This window comes from Colletotrichum costaricense (assembly GCF_030867565.1).
Source record: "Colletotrichum costaricense strain IMI 309622 chromosome Unknown Scaffold_2.1, whole genome shotgun sequence".
Taxonomy (NCBI): Eukaryota; Fungi; Ascomycota; class Sordariomycetes; order Glomerellales; family Glomerellaceae; genus Colletotrichum; species Colletotrichum costaricense.
In genome coordinates, this window is record NW_026848231.1 from 590,980 (window position 1) to 610,056 (window position 19,077).

General features: G+C 53.0%; 7 protein-coding genes across 7 annotated transcripts; 3 read left to right on the forward strand and 4 right to left on the reverse strand.

Moving 5' to 3' along the window:
• Nucleotides 1-394: 394 nt before the first annotated feature.
• CCOS01_01806 (uncharacterized protein) lies at nt 395-3,623 on the reverse strand (the record flags this gene model as incomplete). Its single annotated transcript, XM_060449999.1, has 2 exons — nt 395-1,948; nt 2,769-3,623. 2 exons carry the CDS (start codon nt 3,621-3,623, stop codon nt 395-397), a joined length of 2,409 nt encoding a protein of 802 aa, XP_060318649.1.
• A 1,466-nt stretch (nt 3,624-5,089) lies between these two features.
• Nucleotides 5,090-5,929, forward strand: CCOS01_01807 (uncharacterized protein; the record flags this gene model as incomplete). The annotated part of the gene is made up of 1 exon (XM_060450000.1): nt 5,090-5,929. One exon carries the CDS (start codon nt 5,090-5,092, stop codon nt 5,927-5,929), a length of 840 nt encoding a protein of 279 aa, XP_060318650.1.
• A 1,218-nt stretch (nt 5,930-7,147) lies between these two features.
• On the reverse strand, nt 7,148-8,194 carry CCOS01_01808 (pectate lyase; the record flags this gene model as incomplete). The annotated part of the gene is made up of 2 exons (XM_060450001.1): nt 7,148-7,320; nt 7,387-8,194. 2 exons carry the CDS (start codon nt 8,192-8,194, stop codon nt 7,148-7,150), a joined length of 981 nt encoding a protein of 326 aa, XP_060318651.1.
• A 166-nt stretch (nt 8,195-8,360) lies between these two features.
• CCOS01_01809 (uncharacterized protein) lies at nt 8,361-8,912 on the forward strand (the record flags this gene model as incomplete). Its single annotated transcript, XM_060450002.1, has 1 exon — nt 8,361-8,912. The coding sequence occupies one exon, from the start codon at nt 8,361-8,363 to the stop codon at nt 8,910-8,912; it is 552 nt and encodes a 183-aa protein (XP_060318652.1).
• A 4,589-nt stretch (nt 8,913-13,501) lies between these two features.
• Nucleotides 13,502-14,631, forward strand: CCOS01_01810 (uncharacterized protein; the record flags this gene model as incomplete). Its single annotated transcript, XM_060450003.1, has 2 exons — nt 13,502-14,174; nt 14,243-14,631. The coding sequence occupies 2 exons, from the start codon at nt 13,502-13,504 to the stop codon at nt 14,629-14,631; spliced, it is 1,062 nt and encodes a 353-aa protein (XP_060318653.1).
• Nucleotides 14,632-14,896: 265 nt separating this feature from the next.
• Nucleotides 14,897-15,832, reverse strand: CCOS01_01811 (isoflavone reductase; the record flags this gene model as incomplete). The annotated part of the gene is made up of 1 exon (XM_060450004.1): nt 14,897-15,832. The coding sequence occupies one exon, from the start codon at nt 15,830-15,832 to the stop codon at nt 14,897-14,899; it is 936 nt and encodes a 311-aa protein (XP_060318654.1).
• Nucleotides 15,833-16,591: 759 nt separating this feature from the next.
• CCOS01_01812 (uncharacterized protein) lies at nt 16,592-18,622 on the reverse strand (the record flags this gene model as incomplete). The annotated part of the gene is made up of 1 exon (XM_060450005.1): nt 16,592-18,622. The coding sequence occupies one exon, from the start codon at nt 18,620-18,622 to the stop codon at nt 16,592-16,594; it is 2,031 nt and encodes a 676-aa protein (XP_060318655.1).
• Between the last annotated feature and the right edge of the window lie 455 nt (nt 18,623-19,077).

Here is a 19,077-nt window from a genome sequence, read left to right on the forward strand (position 1 = left end):
TTCTGAAAAATCGAAAATGTGCTGTTCTTGACGTACCTTCAAGATGCAAGGCATCGATCACACGCTCGCTCACATGATGTTACAAAGTCCGGGTATTATTTTTTTTTCCTTTCTTAATAGGAGAAGGAGATAAATTGGGATGATCTCAATGGTACAAGGTGCATTAGGTGTAAGTGTCACAGCATACTGGTGTATGATTTATGGTATTGGAGCGCGTTAGAACGTTAAGCTAGCTACTTTAGAGACCGTCTGAATGGATTTTATATTTGGCTTCACAGCAAATCCACCATCCCCTGACTATCCTGTGGCCGATTTATGGTCACTCCATCGCCGTACTCAGCACAGAACCTTATCCAGAACGCATCTAGAATATTCGAGTTCACCCAAGTCTAGCCTAACAACTACTATCACCTCCGTCTTTGAAAGCCACGATGCCTCCGGAAACGGACTGATAAAAGGTTCCACAGGGGCCCAAGGCGCCGCTGTTCCAATTGTCGTTGAAAGCGCCACCGCTGCCAGCGTGCACCTTGAACTTTTCTTCGCCCGTGACCCAGGAGCGGCCCATGAGATACCACACGTACTCGTCATCCGTCATAGCACGCTGGTCGTCCTGGACATAGTGGTAGACCAGCCCGTTGTTGGTGGAGAGCACAGACACGCCCTTGGACTTGGTATCTTTGGTCCAGCGCACCGAACAGTTGCCGTGCTCGTCGACATCGACGCGCGTAATTCCGCCGGCCATACCTCTCATGTTGTTGAACTTGCCATTCATGTCCTGTCCGTCCTGGCCGGTGAAAAATGCTGGCCCGCCGTACGAGTTGAGTATCATGATTCCGGACTGTTTTTGCTGGGTATCATAATGAGCTAGCACGCTGTTCTGCACCGAGCCCTTGTTGTCCATAAACAACGGCACCTGACACAAGAGTTGAGCGCTACTTTCCGCCTGTGGCGCTTGATGGTACACATTGAGATGCAGGCGAGGAGTATCGTTGTCGGTGATGGCCACATACTTATCGGCAATCAACGCAGGCGTCGCACCGGAGCCGCGCGCCGAAATAGCCGTGTTGGGGTCAAGTTCGGTTCGTTCACCTGCGGAATAGGGGACTCGCCAACGTGTGCTAATCCCACCTTCAGAGCCGCTTTTAGTCGTCAGCGAATACATGTAGCCCGGCGCATTAGGTGTATTGAATTTGCCAGACGGGCTTGTGACCATGTAAACGTCGGTGCCTGCCACAGCTATTCCATTCTCGACCGTTTCGCCATCAAGCTGAGCTTTGTGTACTTTGTTGCTAGGCGTGATGTAGCCATATGTGGTTGAGTTGGCCAACGTACCGTTGGCGCTGGTGTCGAGCTGCACTGCACCAGTAGTGAACCAGATATTCTTCTCGATGTCAAACATGGCGTTGAGCAACTGATCACCTTCTTGCAGTTGAGGGCGCAGATCAACGGTACGCGTGGTTTTAAAGTAAGGGCGTCCCTGGCAAGTATCACGATGCACGACCCAGATCATGCCCTGGGCCGAACTGACTAGAACGTCGTTCGTTTTGACAATGTACTCCATGTATGGGATGTTCAGCGCTTGGTTGTCATCTTCTGGGTACCACGCCGCAAGTACGTCCATCGAATCCGGATCCAGTGCCACCAGTCCGTACTTCAAGGTGGTTGTATTGATGTAGCCCGACGTCAGTTGATTGTCTTGGCCCCAGAGGAAGACGAAGGCAGGCTGGGCTTTTGCGCTGGTGCGTGTCTTTACACCGCGCGGTCCGGGAAAGTCCTGACCGCCGGAATTGCCGCCATCGCTATGCAGCGATGACGCTTCCGGAAGCCAGATGAAAGGGGCCGATAATGGCTTGCATTCAGCTGCTTCGCCGGTGAATGGGACACTTGTAAGATTCTGGGAATCCTCAAGTACTGGAGCTTTCGGATACGAAATAGGGGTAGGAACGCCCTGAAAGAGGAAAACCGAAGGTCAGAATAAGTAACAGAGGCCTTACGATAAGAGAAAGTAATCATACTTGACATGAACCCGCAGGTTTTGCTACAATTCGGACGCTTCCTATTGCTAGCAGGGACGACCATAAGGGTACTCGGAAAAGGAGCATAATGGTGCAAGCTCTGTGCTAGACAGTTGGCGAAGGGAAGATGAAACGGAGATTGATGAAAGTCAGAAGAGGGTGTGTTGTATAGTGCTATCTGGTGAACGAATGTTGATGCCGATGGGCAGTGGCATCGCACCGGCTTTAAATCAAAGGCCCAGGCAGCCAAGAGCAAGTCGTCTAGCGAATCCGTTATCGAATAGGTTGATCAGGGATAGCTGCGGGCTTACAGGTTGCGAAGCTTCAAGATGACGTGGGAGAACCAAATAGCTCCGCAGTTCGCTCTTTCATAATAATATCCTGGCTACCGCAGTGCTAGATTGACACTAGAATGTGTAATTACAAGACTGACGGACACCTCGCGTTCGATCCGAGGCGCTAACTGATAGTAAGGCGGCTCTTCATACCATCGCATGTCAAAGCGATTGGGCAACTGGAGTGACACATTCAACGGCTCGGACTCCTCGGGATACCCGCAACCACCAACAACGACCATTCTCACTTCAAACCCCGCTTCCCTGAAGGAACATCTTGTCTCTACGCCTTCCAGTCAGCTCTCACCAAATTCTTGGCCAAATGCTCAGGTTCAAATAATGCAACACTTGCAGATCTTCATTTTCCTTCCAGTCCAGGGGAGACTAAATCCGGATCTATACTAGGCCAATGTCCTACAATCTTATCAACCCATGCATTGGCATTGGCATTGCTTGAGCCAAGTAGATGCCTGACCGCATCCATCGCGTTCTTCGCCCACTTCTCTAAATACCACTGGTGCTCGATTGACTCGCAAGTGGCAATGAACTGTGCAAGAACCACTAGAGCCGCAGTATTCCTTTCATGCAACAGGGCGACAAACTCCTGTGACACCATTGCTGTCCACTTCATTAACCAAACAAAATCATACCGAAGCGATTTGTTGTCACGTCTAGATTGCCATAATCGTTCTTTCTTGGCCTCCAACAGTCGAGCAGCGCCGTCATGAACCTCTTCCAAGCAGGTAATTGCAGCGGCACAGATATCAGCCTCAGATCTCTCGACTGTGCCGTCACCAACTAATTCTTCCAGACATTGTGTTCGGAGAGTTTTGTACCACTGCGAAATTGTCGGAGAAGTAGACCAGAGCGGAAATTGGCTTGCGACGGTGGAGGTGGTGATCAGATGACGATACGCTGTCGTTTGAAAGGCCCCCGTGTCGAGTCCAGCTCTGACTATGACACGCGTACCTCGAGTGGCCACAAATATCTCCATTAAGTGATCGAAGACCATTTCCAATCGGGAAGTCTCGCCCGATGCAGGCGATAAAGTTTGTGACAGGACGGTCCTTTGCTCATGGTGTTCCCCATCCAGGTCGCGTTGGTTCCGGTTCAGTGAAGGAGAGTGGTCAGAGACGCCGGCGGCAGACGTGAAAGCTATCAGGACGGCCATGGAGTAAACCGGACCTGCCGGCCATGGTTGTTTGGTACGGACTGCGAATTCCTCGTTGCCGCTGAAGTCTAGAGCTTGCAGCTTGCGGCGGTATTCCGGCATGGCCTGGTCTTGATGATATCTGAAAGCACGCATATAGTCACGGTGCGTGTAATTTTGATGATTGTGTTGACAGTCATCGTTGTTTGCAGATCCGTGCTTACTGGCAAGATGCAGGGCTGAGATAGCGAGCATGCCATGGAGGAGAAAGGGGCACGATGATGCGTCGCTGACGATGGTGGTCTGCCAGGCATCGATCACCGAAGGAAAGCTACTGAACGTATGTACAGTTTCCGTAGAGAAGTGACTCATCAGGAAAAGATCGAACGCCCATGATGTTGCTTCAGGGTGTTTAATGTCAAGGGTCGGGTTGTCGCACAACTGTGAGGCTGGCGGAGGAGGGTTTTGACTATCCAGCAGACTGCAGTGTTCCTTCCTTCTGATGCAATTTCCGCAAGGTGCCCTTTCATTGCACTATTAGCATGTCGGTAAGCATAGGTCTTTTGATGGGAGCTTCAATTGTGTCCGAACAAAATCTCATCATTCATTGCGTCCGATGTGTAGGGTAGCAAATCACATACTTTAACCCGACGCTGCTTGCAGCGGTCGCACCCGTGTCGGGACTTGGTCGCACTGCGTCCAGAAGGCATGCTAGGCGCGTGGCTGGTGAGCTCAAGAAAGGCCAAATGAGCTCGTAGGCTTGAAATCGCGAAGCGGAAATCTCGGAAAGATCGCATGTGCTTTATGACGTGGATTGCCGGAGACTATGGTGCTCTGATGGGTTAGAAGATGATTGGAGTCTGCTGTTCACCCGTGGTTGAGATTGCGAGAAACCCGAAGTCACCACGAGCCCAGGTCTTGAGACTAACGAGATATGGACAATAGACAGGGTTAATCATCCTTCGCACTGCACCTAAACCTCGCGTACTACCCGAGGTCAGCGCAACCAGCAGATTGCGCTGCCCCCATTTCGGCGCTAAATCTCGAACGCATGGCTTGGGTGCTCGTGTGTAAGCGCCGCCCCGGTAAGTGCCGCCTCGGGTTTCGGATTCAACGCACACTGGTTGCTCGCGCTTGAATTGACGCTGTGGCTATTGCTTTCTCACGTACGGTAGATGACGAGTATCATAATGCCTCTGGAGCAATACATCCGCCAGCCTGGTTTTCCACTGTCCCGCCCCATCGTAGTCCGAAGCCCTAAATGTTATCGTCGCCGTAAATAACGAACAAGGCTGGGCCTTGGCATTGGCATTTTTAGGCAGTGACTTAATCCATCGATCATTGCCAACTTCGTCAAATGCTGGGTGCTATGGGCTCGCACTCACCTCGCGTGGTCCCGACGGCTCCTAGTATGGCGAGATAATCGAGTCCATCTAATGTGAGGTAGAAACATATAAGGTGGATGTGCCCTCCAAGAAATCTCAGTCTCTACACCATCAACGTTTTCACTACGAACTGTTATTCAAGCAAAGATTCTTGCACTCATTCAGGTCTGGCTGCTCATTACACAACCTCAGACTTTCCCCAATATGCTCCTAACTCTCGCTTTGGCTTGCCTCGCCCCGGCAGCCTCAGTTTCGGCCTTCACTTCCGGAAGCTCTTGTCCGCCATCAGAGCTTTTGGTGCGCCTTCCCCCATTTCTTGATCCAGCGGTCAACAGCACTGGAAACGCTACTTCTGGATGCCGCGCGCCGGGCTCTGGCTTTGTGGCCCCTCCTGCTGGCTTCTTCGCTGGCACCTGGTCCATTCGAAATACTTCCGGAACGTCCTACCTCACGTATGGCAACTTGCAGTGGGACCTCAGTCCTGCCATCGCCACCTGTGAGAAGAACAACACGGCAGACTGTAGTCCAGGAACTCTGGCGGGAGAGCTCAATGAAATCACCACCTGGACCCCAGCCGACAATAAAACCGCCCGCAATGGCGCTATCGGCGGCGGTGGTCATGAAGTGGCCTCCGTTCGAGCCTACAACACCCCTCGTCGATTGAACTTTCCTACTTTGAACTCCGACTGGGACGCTGTTTTTGATAACACAATCTTGGACGGTCCTGGAAAGGGCTTTATGCAGTCTTGGTCCGTGATCTTCTGGGGAATGGACGCGAAGGACCTCCCTTTCATGGTTGTCCATGAGACCCCGCCAATGTTTCCCAACGGCAACATTGGCACTACTGCCGTTCATGCAATTAGCATCAACAGAGATGGGCCGGATCATGAATCCTTGTCGGCCGTGCTGGAGGCCTTGATGGATCTGGGCAATGCTGAGTTGACTCAGGACATCAAGAAGCTGGGTATGACTAAGTGGGATGATGCTTTGAAAGGTGGCCCTGCTATCTGCGGTTCCAAGTGTATGAAGAACGAGGCGAAGTAGGATAATATCTCAAGGACTAACACCGTTTGGTTTATGGAGTTGCTGCGAGTCATTCACTCTGCTTCCTAAGCTCAACGAAATCACACTACTCCGTTATCTAAGGTAGAAGAATCTGATATAAGTGGTGTACTAGTTCTTCAAGCTACATTTTTACTTCTGCGCAATGCTGGGGAGGATATCATAGACCGGATAGACTTCATCATATATCCGGCAAAACATACGTGCTACGGTGACCTTGGAATGTAATCGAAGCTGCAACTAATAGTAAAGAACCTTTCAGAGAGAAAAGATAGCTGAGAGGAGATGGCTAGTGTAGCAGGCGACCGAGACAGACTCGCTGCTGAAATTGCCGATCCAAGTGACCAGTTAAGAAATATTCAGAGGGGGTCGTCCACAGCGACTTGTCCAAAGCGCGTGTCACCACGGTATAGAAATTGTCCACGCAGGACCTGCCCCTGATCAAAAGTTGACTGAGTGCTTGAATATGACATCTGTTATTCTTCAGAGAGGTCCTCAAGATAATGACATACCCGAACTCACCTACAAAACCACCTCCCGGATAGCAAAACTCATGTTCTTACACCTGCTCCCCTCAATGCATCGTAAACACTAACGCAAACCCGGGACAGCTGACTTAGTGAGATGCCTTCTCTTTCCTCCCTCATAGCTTGCGTCAGATTCGTAGCCCAATGAAAAAAGTCATGTCACATGAATGTCCCAGCCTCACCGTCTCATCTGCATGTGGCGGCGAATCAATAAGGAGTGCCCTTGCCCCTGAGCAGATGCTCGACACGAACTCTCAAGCCTCTGAATAAGCCTCAAGTTTGGAACTTGGATCGACAGCAATTGAAACGGATATATAATCGATAGGTGTCTACCGAAGGCTTCGAACATGATGCTCTGGACAGACTTATCTCTTCACTACACGATGTGTCGAGACGCTCCTGTGACGCCGGACGTGCAGAACTTACCTCATGGAATCACAGCCATTTTCAGCATTCACGGCAATTATTAATTAGACATAGAATGATGGTAATTGCCCACAGGGCTTTGAATTCTAGATACACACGCTTTTTGGAATGTACGAGAATGAAGAATATCTACAAGTGAACAAGCCTAGGTTTAGAATGCCCTCTTCACTGAATATAGGGCACGTATGATCTCTCAACTCGGGAAAAAAGGTGCCCGGTCAGATCTCGCGATGATCTCCGTTGGCGCTTAAGAGCTCTGGATGTCAGAGGTGGCGTACTTGCAGGCAGTAGAGGGACCGCTGGAGATCTCCGTGGGCTCGTTGCCGGGAGTGGTACCCTTGAACTCAGTGCAGACCTCCGTGACGCTCTTGGCGACGATGTTGGTGAAGGTAGCAGTGTCACCAAAGTTGGAGTTGATGCCTGCGAGCGAAACAAGTTAGCATAATTGTAAACGAGGAAACAGATTTGTGTATGGGAGGAGCTTACCAGCAAGGAGCTTTCCAGAAGAGGCGTTGATGTTGTCGAGAATGACGTGGCGCTCGTACGAGGACTTGCAGTTGCCGCAGCTGCGGTACAGCTTGCCAAAGGTCTCGACGGTGAATCCGCTGACGGAGAGGGTACCGGCGCCGTTGTGCTGAAGAACCTTGTCCTCAGCCCCGAAGGCTCCGCCGGAGGTGATGGTAGTGGTTTCGCCGGCATCCTGTTTCTTGATGGTGAAGGCATCCTCGCAGACGGCGGCCCACCAGACATTGTCGAGAGTGCAGCCACCATTGCAGTGGACGCCCTCGATCTGGTTGGGTCCGATGATGACGTTGGAGAGCTTGGCGCCCTTCTCGAGGATGAAGACAGCGTCAGAGTCGTCGCCTTCGGCCTGGCCAGTGCAGGAGACACCACGGTCGAAAGCCTTCATGCCACCATCGAAGGAGGCGCCAGCGGCGACGGTCTGGGCGGCCTTGAGGACTGAGGTGCCGGAGGAGGCGGGGAGACCGGCGGCGGCGGTGCCGTTGCTGGCGCGGATCTCGAACTGGCTGTTGGTGCCGTTGCCGGGGGCGCCGGGGGCGGAGGTGATGATGGAGCCGGGGTGGCGGGTCTTGGTGGAGTGCTTGGTCTTCTTAGCCGCCTTGGAGGACTTGGTCTTGGTGGGCTTCTCGGCGCGGGCGGCGTGGTGGAGGAAGTCGAAGTAGCCGCGCTCAGCGTGGGCGATGGCGTTGCCCTGAGCGGCACCGTTGGCAGCGGGGGCGGCGGTGATGCCGAGCACGAGGGTGCTGAGGGCGATGGCGAAAGAGTACTTCATTGTGAATGTGGTTGTGTGGGTTGTTGATGGGGTTGATGTATAAGAGGCAAGGTTGAAGATAGAGAGAATAAAGGCTTGTCTACTTGAGAGAATGAAGAAATAGTTCAAGCCTGCTTGAAAGAGTGTGATGAACAAAGAAGTTGAAAAGGTTAATGAGGTGGAGGTAATGAGAACAGAACCAGCTCTTGGCTGGACATCTCGAGGTTACTTATATCGAGTGAGATGTCTGGAGTGGAACGAATTGTGTCTGCCCAGGTCCATATCTGAGTCGACATTGGAGTTACACTACTACCGAACACCCTCGTGGGCCCAGAGGCTCGTCCAGACTACTTCGGTAGTGTATTCGACGAGGCCCAATCCTGCTTCAACGCGTGCCAAGACCAGGTGCTCCATCTCCTCCGCAGTGAATACAGCATCAATCAACAGGCGACGCGGAGGAAATGAAAGCGTCGATGCAGGCAGTGAAGATCGCACTAGAGTCACAGAATCCACCAGGTATCGTAAAGTGGGCTCACGTAGAGCTGAATCCTATGCTGCCAACGGCGCCAACGTCGCCCAGGTGGTCTGCGTGTGGCATTCCATGTTCATGGAGTTACCATCAGGAGCCCGTCTCCATCGTAGGAACGGAGCCAACGCCCGAGTTGGGACATGGACTCATCCCAACTTGATTGTCCGCGCGCAGGTCGTTGCCCAAAGAGGGCAGCAGAACCTCGAGTGACAGTCTCTTGTGGCATCGGACGGCTCGACTGGGGACCCCGGGTACCTGACTAGTCAGGCCTGCCCTTTAATTCGATCATTCTTGGCCCGGAAGCTTGAACACAGACGAATCCCAGGTCTGGAATAAAGTGATCGTCCAGATGGGTGGGCTCGAAGAGCCCCTGGCAGCAGCAGCTAAGCCACGCGCCCACACCAACATGAGAGGCTCCTCGCATTCTTTCTCAGGTTCTCACCCAAAGTCACCACTCAGCTTCACACATGCACGCACCATCACGCCTCTCAAGCACCAACACACATATCCACACTCGGGATTTCTTGCTGCCCACTTCCCCTGTCAGACATCTGGGGGGGCCCAACTCCAACTTCTCAATGTCGAACTTGCCCCTTGCAGGACGTTTCGAAACAGTCGTGCCCAGCGCCAACTTCTCCAAGGGGGTCACAAGTCAGCCAAGCCAACCACCGTGAAGGCGTCTATCTTAACAACTCCACCATCTCCAGTTTTCCAAAGCAGTGCCAAGACTTTCTCAGACGAAAAAACTTCATGATGCCCATATTCCCATATTGCTCTTCCCGTGTCAGGACGTAGAGCTGGCGCGGCCGCGAGGACGAAGAAGGAGATGGGCAAGGGCCTTGGCGGGATAGAATGGTCGGTCAATCTACGGAATATTGATGGTGATGACGGTATCCGTACGGATAGAGCAACATGGAGGCTTCCCCTGCTTTTCCATCGCCCGCTGATGTCTGAGCATGCTATCACCTCGCAGGTCGGTCGCCAAGTGTTCACATTCTGCGCTGTCGGCGCCTTGCTCGTTCACGTGGCATCAAGCTGGCGCGACGCCGGCCTCTTCGGATCAGACGATATAGAGACTGAATTATTGAAGATCCCATCCGATATCTGTCTCTGATCGGCGGTCGAGCTGGAGATGCATAATAACTTTGTCCTCAGGCTGGCTCCGTATTGAACCGCGGCACTGGTAGATCGTATCAAGAAAACTCGAGAATCAGTGCGGCAGGGAACTATATGTCATCGGATATATGACAAGGGTGGCCTTGCAAGGACACGCTGCAGGTCAATACCGGTGATGCAGCCGCACATATTGGCCCCTATTATGGGGGATACGTGATGTGATGGTGAGGCCACACATCGGCCATCGGGGGGACGGCCCTAGCACCGTGCAGTCTGCAAAGAAGAAAAGAATCCCATTCAAACAGAAAAGTCTGATACAGCCGTCTCTCACATTGTAGCTGCCCCGGCTGTTGGTACTGATTTAGCCATGAAGTTTTTGCCTGCCGGTGGGCGATCGGAGTATCTCACCCACCCTTCCGGAGTCCGGGCCTTTTGATGAGCAGAGGGTCATTTACAAGAGACCGGACGTGTCCCGGCCGCCTTGAGCCAGGTGGGGGCCGAGCCAACCTGGTCAGCAAGTGCTCACAGTTTTGCCTCCCGCGTCTGCTGCCCAAAGCCATAATTTTCTGCCGTGTTTTCTGTTGAGCAGACTCAGCAAAAGCTGTGGCTTCCCGCTTGTCGAGGATCAAGATTTTGGGTCGAGGTGGTTGCCTCCGCACTGCAACGTCAGCCCCCATATCGTTTTCGGATGCCGAGCAGAATCGAATTCATCTGATTAGGTGATTCGTGGAACGTCGAATAATCCAAGGGAACGCTGATCACGGGGTGGTCTGGCCTTCGTTAAAGATGTCTTGAACAAAGAGCTTTCAATGCCGTCTCGGGATCACCACGTTGCCGCAGCCCAGGATTGCAGCCCTCGTGCTTGTTAATACTGACTGAGAGAGGCGGGATGAGGTGCGACATCAATCCTGTGCATCAGGCTTCATGCGATGATTGGTCTTACGGAGTATCGGAGGACCTCCGAGAATGCCAAAAGGCTGGACGATTCAGATCTTGAAAGCCATCATTGTATCTTGACTGTTGTGGGCGATTTGTTTGCATCAGGAAGATTACGATCCCCCTGCAGCTCACGCGCCCCTGGTGCCCCATAGGCCATGTCGCACTACCCGCCCGAATGTCGCGCGACGAACAAGAATAGAAGCGGTATGAGAAACTCGGTATCGATCTAATAGTCAGATGCTTGGCAGTCTTTTAGCGGCTCGTCGGATGTTGTAGCTCGCCGATTATGAAGGCGTCACCCGCTGCAAGGCACGAGTTCTCTATTATCTGCTCCATTGCAGATGCATCCCTGGTTCGTTTTCCAGAACATCTCGAATAATTTCATGCTTTCGCAGACACCAGGTTTGGTAGGCCGCGCTAGAAGAACACATCTGCTATCATGACGTACCTTGGCGCCGAGGCTCGCCAGTTGGAACGAAACATCATAAGGAAATAGGGGCAGAAAATCCTGGGCTGTGCCTGTGCTACGATGCTGGCGACTGGGTAACTAGGTTTGCCCTGAGTGCCACTTGCCAAATCTCTGTGAGGGCGATTGACTCAAGCTCATTCTTCCCGAAACTCTGTCACTTAACCAGCCAGGAGAACCATTAAGAGCTGGTCCTCGGGGCCAAGACTGGTTTGTGCGTGTTGCCGTCTCTGAAAACAAGAGAAAACTCAATTCGAGTCTTGCGAAGTGTTGAACATGTGGCTAGCTTTCAAAGCTGCGCGAAACTCAATACTAGAGTCAATGCTGTGCGGACAGCCTGTGCTGCATGGCCGTTTGTAGATCGATCAACTTTCGCGACCGACTGTTGAGAGGGGCCAATTGGAGATATTCCCGATCACCGCAGCTAGTTTCTAGTTGAGCGATGATCTTAGAAAAACAGATCTTCCGGCATTAAGGACTTGTTTTAACTTTACAGAAAATTGGAGACTGAGCACCGGCAACATGCACCAGCTCTCATGTCGCTGTCCAAGTGATGTGGGAGGCTGCATCATCCAAACGAGAACGAGATACTCTATAGCCTCGCATTCGCCCCGACAGCACTTTCAGTTCTTGGCAGGGGAATGGCGTCGTACATCTCCAATTCTTTGACGGGATGAACAGTCCAGACTCTCTAGACATCTTTCGCTTGCGTTACTGATAAGCCATCCGGCGACCGCGGGAAATGAAAAGGAGTGAGCCGAGTCAATTGCGAGTTTGCGACTTACGCATCCCCCAATATGTATCCACGTCATCGCCCGACCCCGTCTCGGTCTGACTTGGTTATTACCGCGAACCTTCCTCCGGGCTGCCCGGCCTGCTCCGCCGCCGCTCCGTATTAATTCCTCTTGAATCGTTTTCTCTGCCTGCCTGCCATGCCACTGCTGGTGTCCGCGCCTCCATTTCGGGTCAATTCTGCTCTTCTCCGCGTAAGTTTCGGAAGTTGTTTATTTCTGTTGTTAAAAGTCGCACCTCTGATTGCGGGCAGCAATTAACACCATTTACCAGCTGTTGGTCTTTTAGAAACCCTGCGAGGGCGTGGCTCTGGTACAACGATCGCTGCAAGCAACCGGATGACTGCTTCAGTGTAGGGTCCTAGAAAATGGTAATTTGCGATTCTCGGGCTTTGAGTGCATTGAAGAAGCCAAAATCGAAGAGTTGCCAGCGCTTAAACTCGCTACATGCTGTTCTATCGTAATAAGATGAGACGGCTGTTTCTATATCACCCTCAAGCGCAGCTGTAATGCGTTCCGCAAAGTACGTCACAAAAGACTAGACGTCGTTGTTTAAGTGGTCTCACATGTATTTGACTTTTTGCCCTACACCACTTGACAAAGAACGACCTAGATGTAATAAATGAATAATATGACCGTTATTCGCGGCTTGACCTTGTAAATTTATTGAAGCAAAGGAGTTACGGAGCACTTGAGTTGAGGCTTACATGCATTTACTACACGTGCCGAGATAATGAGCATTGCATTTGTGCCATTCGAGGCTATGCAGCTCGGCTACAGGAGTTCTTTCACAGGCAGATCATAGAAGCATTTCTTTGTCTCAATCTACTACATCAACATGCGTTTCTAGCTGAATTCTCCTGTTTTTAGTATTTTCTTCGGCTGATTAGGCTTTTCTGTTGCGATGAGATGTAGTCAAACGAAGCCAAGGTCCTCAACACCAAGCCGGCTAAAACGGCCGGTTAGGTCGGCAAACCCGCCATCACGATGGATCACCAGAACCACCAATGTGGGAACGATCCCAGCCTAAGCTTAATCAAAAGTTTATCCCCTCTGTTGTCAATTTTTATTTTGACTTGATAATTGCTCATCTGCGTCTTGGCATACATCGTCGCCCGTCGCCGCGTCTTTGGGAGCGATCTCCGCCCGCTCTCGGAGGATTGAGAAGCGCCACAATATCAGGATCGCTCTCGCATGCTTGTACCTCGTCAACGAGTACAGAATATGTCGGGAGTCCGCCGATTGGCTATAAGACAGTTCTGAGGTGTGACGTGCGCTTTTAGCTTGGGCATCTGTCCCCGACGACATGTAAAGTCTTGGCAAAGTCACCGGAGGAAAGCAAGATGTCTTCGGATGCAGAGAAAAGTAGAATACTCGAGACGATATAAACCACGGGATGCTTCTCTCTTCTTGGTTTCGAAAATTATTCACTACTACCTCCCACCGCAATCAACTGAAGTCATCAAGACCCGTCTTCATCATACAACATGCACTACCTCCAAACAGCACTCGCCATCATGGCAGCGGCGGGCCCGTCTCTTGCAGATCGAGACTTCTCCGTCGTCCGGGGTACAGGCGCACCTCACGGCATCAGCACAGCAGACTGGGACTCGGCAATGGACCATCCCAACCTGACGACGTCCTACCGCTTCAACGGCCCAGACGTATCTGCTGCCTTTCCGCCAGCCAACGATTCCACCTGGACCGGGATCCCCTTTGACATCAGCGTCAACGTCGCTGCGCGTGTTCATACCACTCGCAACGATAAGCGACAGTTGCAGCAGTTGTCATATCGGCTCAGAAGTAGAGATGACGATGACGACGATGATGACGATAACGACAACAATAGGAACAGGAACAGGAGCGGAAATAGGAATTACTTCACCGGTTCCTCCATCAACCTCAAACAAGTCGGTGGACAACAAAAAGTCGACGCAGGCTGGAAGCTATGCGTCAACATCTTCATACCAAGGCTGGATCGGGTGGCTAGAAGCGGGTCTCAAGATGACAGCGGCGACTGCGGTGCCTTTCTCTCCGCCGAGTGCCGCCAGAAGCTTTTGGACACATCCTCTGGTCAGTTTGGGTCTTGCGGGGTCGCCGACCTGCCCAGCGAATGCAAAGATTTCCTCGAGGATGCCAAGGATGAGCGCTTTGGTTACTGTAAGTTCTCATTGTACCAGAATATTCTTGCAGTCAAAGGATAGCAGCTTACACACTTGCTTGTACAGCTCCCAACATCGCCTCTGGATCTCAAATCTTCGCCTACGGATCCCAAGCCTATAACTGGGGCAACAACGACAACAACAACAACGACCGTCGCCGAGGTGGCGAGTATGCTATCGCGAGCCGGATGATTTGGCCCGTGATGCTGACCTGGGGTGGCTCTGGCGATGCTGCGGAGAGTCGGGCTACTCTGCACTGCGTCCGTGCGAAGGATGTCGTCGCGGGGAGCGATGTGCCTCAGACTTTGAACGAAGATGACGATAATGACAATGACGACGACGATGATGATGACAATGACCGCAACCGTAATGCGGCTGGCATCAAGGGGCCCTTTGCTGGGTGGTCGTTCATCTTGGCTGTGCATGTTGCCCTTGCGATGATATTTTACTGCTAGAGCATGAGTTTATTACAAAGGGCTGAATGAATTGCGAATTCTTCTCGCAAAGTTGGATAGACGATGGATGACTTTGGATTTGGTAAGACCATGTTTATCATTCTTAACTAGGGGATATTGAACGGGGATAGATCATGTTCCGGAGTCAAGGATGTAAACTATTTGGTTCTGTTGTTGGTTTAGATTGACTACGTTATATTGTGAAAAGTTCAATTGGTCTTTGAGAGAATGACTTCTATCTATTCGGCTTGTATGCCTACGTCACCTACTTGAGTGAGGCTGGCGTCTCCATCCTTCCAAGAAAAGTTTGTAAATCCTCCAGTTTGATACCTCGCTCATGATTCAACGTCTTCTCCAACGGCCAAGAGATCCCCTCGCCCGCACCAAATATTCCGCGGTACTTATTCCAGTTGTTCCCGGGATCTTGCGCAAGACTCTCCCTGATCGCCTCCATATTCCACACTTCCCTGCCGAACTCAACCCCCGGGAACCGTTCCTCAACCAAGCCCGCCATAGTCCCGTATGAGACAGTGTCCCCAGCAACATACACAACATTCTGGCTATTGCTAGGAACCCCACGGGGCTCAAACACCAACTCAGCCGTCATTCTCGCGATATCATCCGGCTGTGTGAGCGTAATCTCAACATCCCAGCCACCAAGAGCCCTCAACTTCTTTTCCTCGAAATCGACAACGCCAAAGTCCTTTACAAATAGGAAGCTCATGAAGAGACCAGTACTAACGATGATCCACTCAGTGCTGCACCGAGTCCGCAGCATGTTTCTCACCTCAAGCTGCTCGTCAAACAACGACTGCGTGCTGCCTCGTCCAATGATGTCATAATCGACGCCAAATTGCCATGGAAAGTACCGCGGAACCTTGGCCATTAGAGCCGCCTCGCAGATGCGTAGCTGTGTTCCGGCCGGGCCGACGAAGCCTGTGCAGCTTATGACGGTGTCATATTTCGCAAAGATAGAGGCAAGGGATGTGAGTGAGTCGTATACGACGTCGCCGGGCTCGAGGAAGATGCCGAGGGATTTGATGTGTGCGATGGATTTGGCTTTGGACGGGCTAGTTGATGATATTGTGGAAGGGCGGAGCAGGACGGAGATTTTGGAGGTGGGTGGACGGGAGGGATGGGATGTGAGGGCGTTGAGGATGGCTGTGCCGAGTTCGCCTGCGCCGAGGACGAGAATTGACATGTTGGTGAGGAGTATTATATGGGGTTTAGAAAAGGCGGCTGCAATCCAAGCGAGATATGGACTTCGGTACGAAATGGTATGTTGATAGAATGATCGTAAGTTCCGTTTGGAAACTTCTACGCGCTTCAATACGGATCGAACCTGGGACTTTGGCTAGGTTCTTCAGGCTGTTTGTCGTATTAATACCACAAACTATCGGAAGAAAGTCCCCAAGGAGCAGCACCAGCCCGATCACGTCTCGTATATACTAATCTCTATATTCACGTGAATCAAACACTAGCTATTTGTACATGAACTGATGTAATGCTGCGCTGATCCGGAGCAGTGCGGGGTCTTCCACGGAGGCTGCCGCGGAGTCCTCCTCCGTCTGAGTAAGCACCGGGATTATGGTGGCTAAAACCGGTGGCGGATCTCCGCGGCCGGCTTCAGGCCCGGACGGTATGAGGCAATCAACGTGGACAACTAGTTTTATCTGAGATCTATACCATATTAATAGTAGTCACGAGTATATTGGGGTTTTTACGAAGAGTAATATGCAATGTCATTATTTTATAGTCAAGGGGGCGTGAAAGTCATTATATCCAGTCCTGTCCAGCCTATATGTACGATCTCCAGGGATCCAACCAACATGAAGTGCCAGCAAAGACACTCCTCCAAACCGTCTGATGCAAAGCATCATGCCCAACTCCGGATATCATCAAACAAAGTTTTATGCAACAGACGCCTCGAGGCCCTTCTCATCATCGTCCCTGAATGCCCTCACGGAGCCCAAGGTCTACTCTCCTCAACAACACTTCGCTGCTGAATCACCAACTCCTCATACGTATCCGGGAGCCGTGGCCACTGTGGCTGCGACCACTCGTCGCCCGCAGGCACGGCCGGATACCCGCTCTTCAGTGTGAGCACGGCATCCACCGTCTCCTCGACCTCATCGTCGTCCACCTCCGAGTCAGCCTCGTCGAGCGGCGTACAGGCCTGGAAGGGCTCCTCGCGCCGTACCGCGTCCACGGCGTCTTTGATGACCTCCTCCCACCAGTCGACCTCATCCCACGACTGCTGCTCTGCTTCATCGTCAGAAGTATCCTCCGAACCATCCAGTTCCTGAACCTGGACCTGGCCTCGAGTGTCCACCTTTTCCAACCCCTTGAGATCTTGTTCCTCCTCGTCGGTCTCGTCGTCGACTTCTAATATGTCCTGTTGCGTCGGCTCGGGCACCCTCCTCCCGGGTTGCATAGCATGCACCGCTTCGATCGGCAATCCCGTGATGATGGATACAGCCGTCTCGATTCCCCTCTTGACAGCAAGCGCGCCAAGCAGCAGCTTCAAGGCGTGCTCCCACCGGCCCTGGAGCATAAACATCTTGCCCCGGCACCACTCGTATTTGATAAAGTTCCTATGATGGCTCGGCCGGCCCCAGTACTCCCTCTGCAGCTGCGAATACGCAATCAGCGCGTTCGCCTTGTCGCCCGCCAGCTCGTACAAGTACGCGAGGTACTTTAGTATATTCCGAATCTGCGCCTCGTCCTGGAAGTCGTTGGACGCCGCCCGCTCGATCTCGAGACACTTGCGGTACTCGTACGCCGCCTCCTCGTGGAGCCCCGCGCACCGCAGCGTGTGCGCGAGGTTCAGCCGCGTCTCCAGCGTCTGCTCGACCACGCGCGCGACGTCGCTCGCCTCGCGCCGGCACATGTCGCGCAGGATGACAATAGCCTCGTCCCACCTCCGCAGGGCCTTGAGCGCCGTGACGTGGTCCTCCATGTTGCGCAGCGTCACGGTGCTGCAGACCCCGAACCGAGCCCTGTGCTCGTCCAGCACGCGCTGGAAGCGCCGGCAGAGCCCAATGACCTCGTCGTACTTTTTCAGCCGCAGGCTCGTGAGCCGCGCCAGCTTCAGCGTCCACTCGCCGTTAGCGTAGTGCAGCAGGTCGGCGGCCAGGTCCATGTTGCCAATCTCCACGCGGGCCTCCTCGTCTCGCCCGCGCTCCGAGAGGCACATTGCGATGTTGTAGTCGATGGCTGCCTTCTCTTCATGCCCGAAGACGGGTACCTCCTCGTTCCAGTCCCGCGCGATGCGGTAGGCGATCTCGGCCTCTTCGTACTTGTCCTGGTTGACGAGCATGCTCGCCAGGTCGCGCTGCGCTTCGATCGTCGTGACGTGGCGTTTACCCCTCCGCCGCACCAGCGTGGGCACCAGCTCGCGCAGCAGCTTCTCCCCTTCGGCCCAGCGACTTGTGTAATAGTATATCTCGCCCAACTCGACCATAGAGTGTAGACAAAAGTCGCGCCATGAACCTGTAAAAAGCGTCCAGCGGAACGATCTACCCCTGCTGCTGCTGCTGCCCGAATCCGATGATCGCCCTTCGCGGCTCTGGCGCAGCAGGCGCTCGGCGAGATGAGCCAGCTCTTCGGCCTCAGCGATGTCGCCCAGATCCTCGCGGCGCACGAGGGTGTCGCCGAGGAGCAGGACGGCGCGCATTAGGTAGAAAGTCTGGTCCTCGCTCGTTGGGAGACCCTCGAGGAGTAGTTTCGCCATGCGGAGGTGGTGCTGAGCTGAGATCCAGTCTTCGGGGGTTTGGTTGCGGTAGGCGTGGCCGACGCTCAGCAGGGCGAGCCCCTCGGTCAGCGTCCCCAGGCCTTGGGACTGGCGGAGGGCGAAGGTGCCGAGGCGTAGAGCCATGCTCCATTTCCCGCGCAGCTTGAGGAGTTCTGAGATGCCGAGGAGGGTGAGGATGGAGGCTTTGTCGGAGGTGCGGCTCACCGCCCCCCATCGCGGGGCCTTGTTCGGGCGCATGGCGGATGGTTTTCTTGGGGGTTTCGGGCTGGCTCACCGCGTCGGGGTATTTCGCTATTGGGGGAATGTCGCCCCCTCGAAAGGACCTGCTCGTGTATCGCTCTCGGTTGTCGTTGTCGGAGGCGTCGTGGATGTCGTCGGGACACTGAGTCTATGGGCTTGAAGTTGAGTAGGTGTCGCAAAGGTGAAGCAGACCAGTAGGAGAAGTGAGGAATGCGGCCGTTGAGGTGAGAGGCGCGCGGAATGAGATGAGAGTGAGTCAAATTTTGATGAGCGCCGTGAACGTGTGCAGTGAGCTGCGCTGAGCGAGCCAGACCAGTGGCTGTCCCCCCTCCTAAGAAGCCAAGTCTGGGCAATTCCCGAGCCCCGTCGCGTTGGAGAAAGATTAAAGTGAGAGAAAAGAGTTGAGATGAGTGAGAAAGTGAGAATGAGTGTGGTTCGGAGTAAGCCACGCA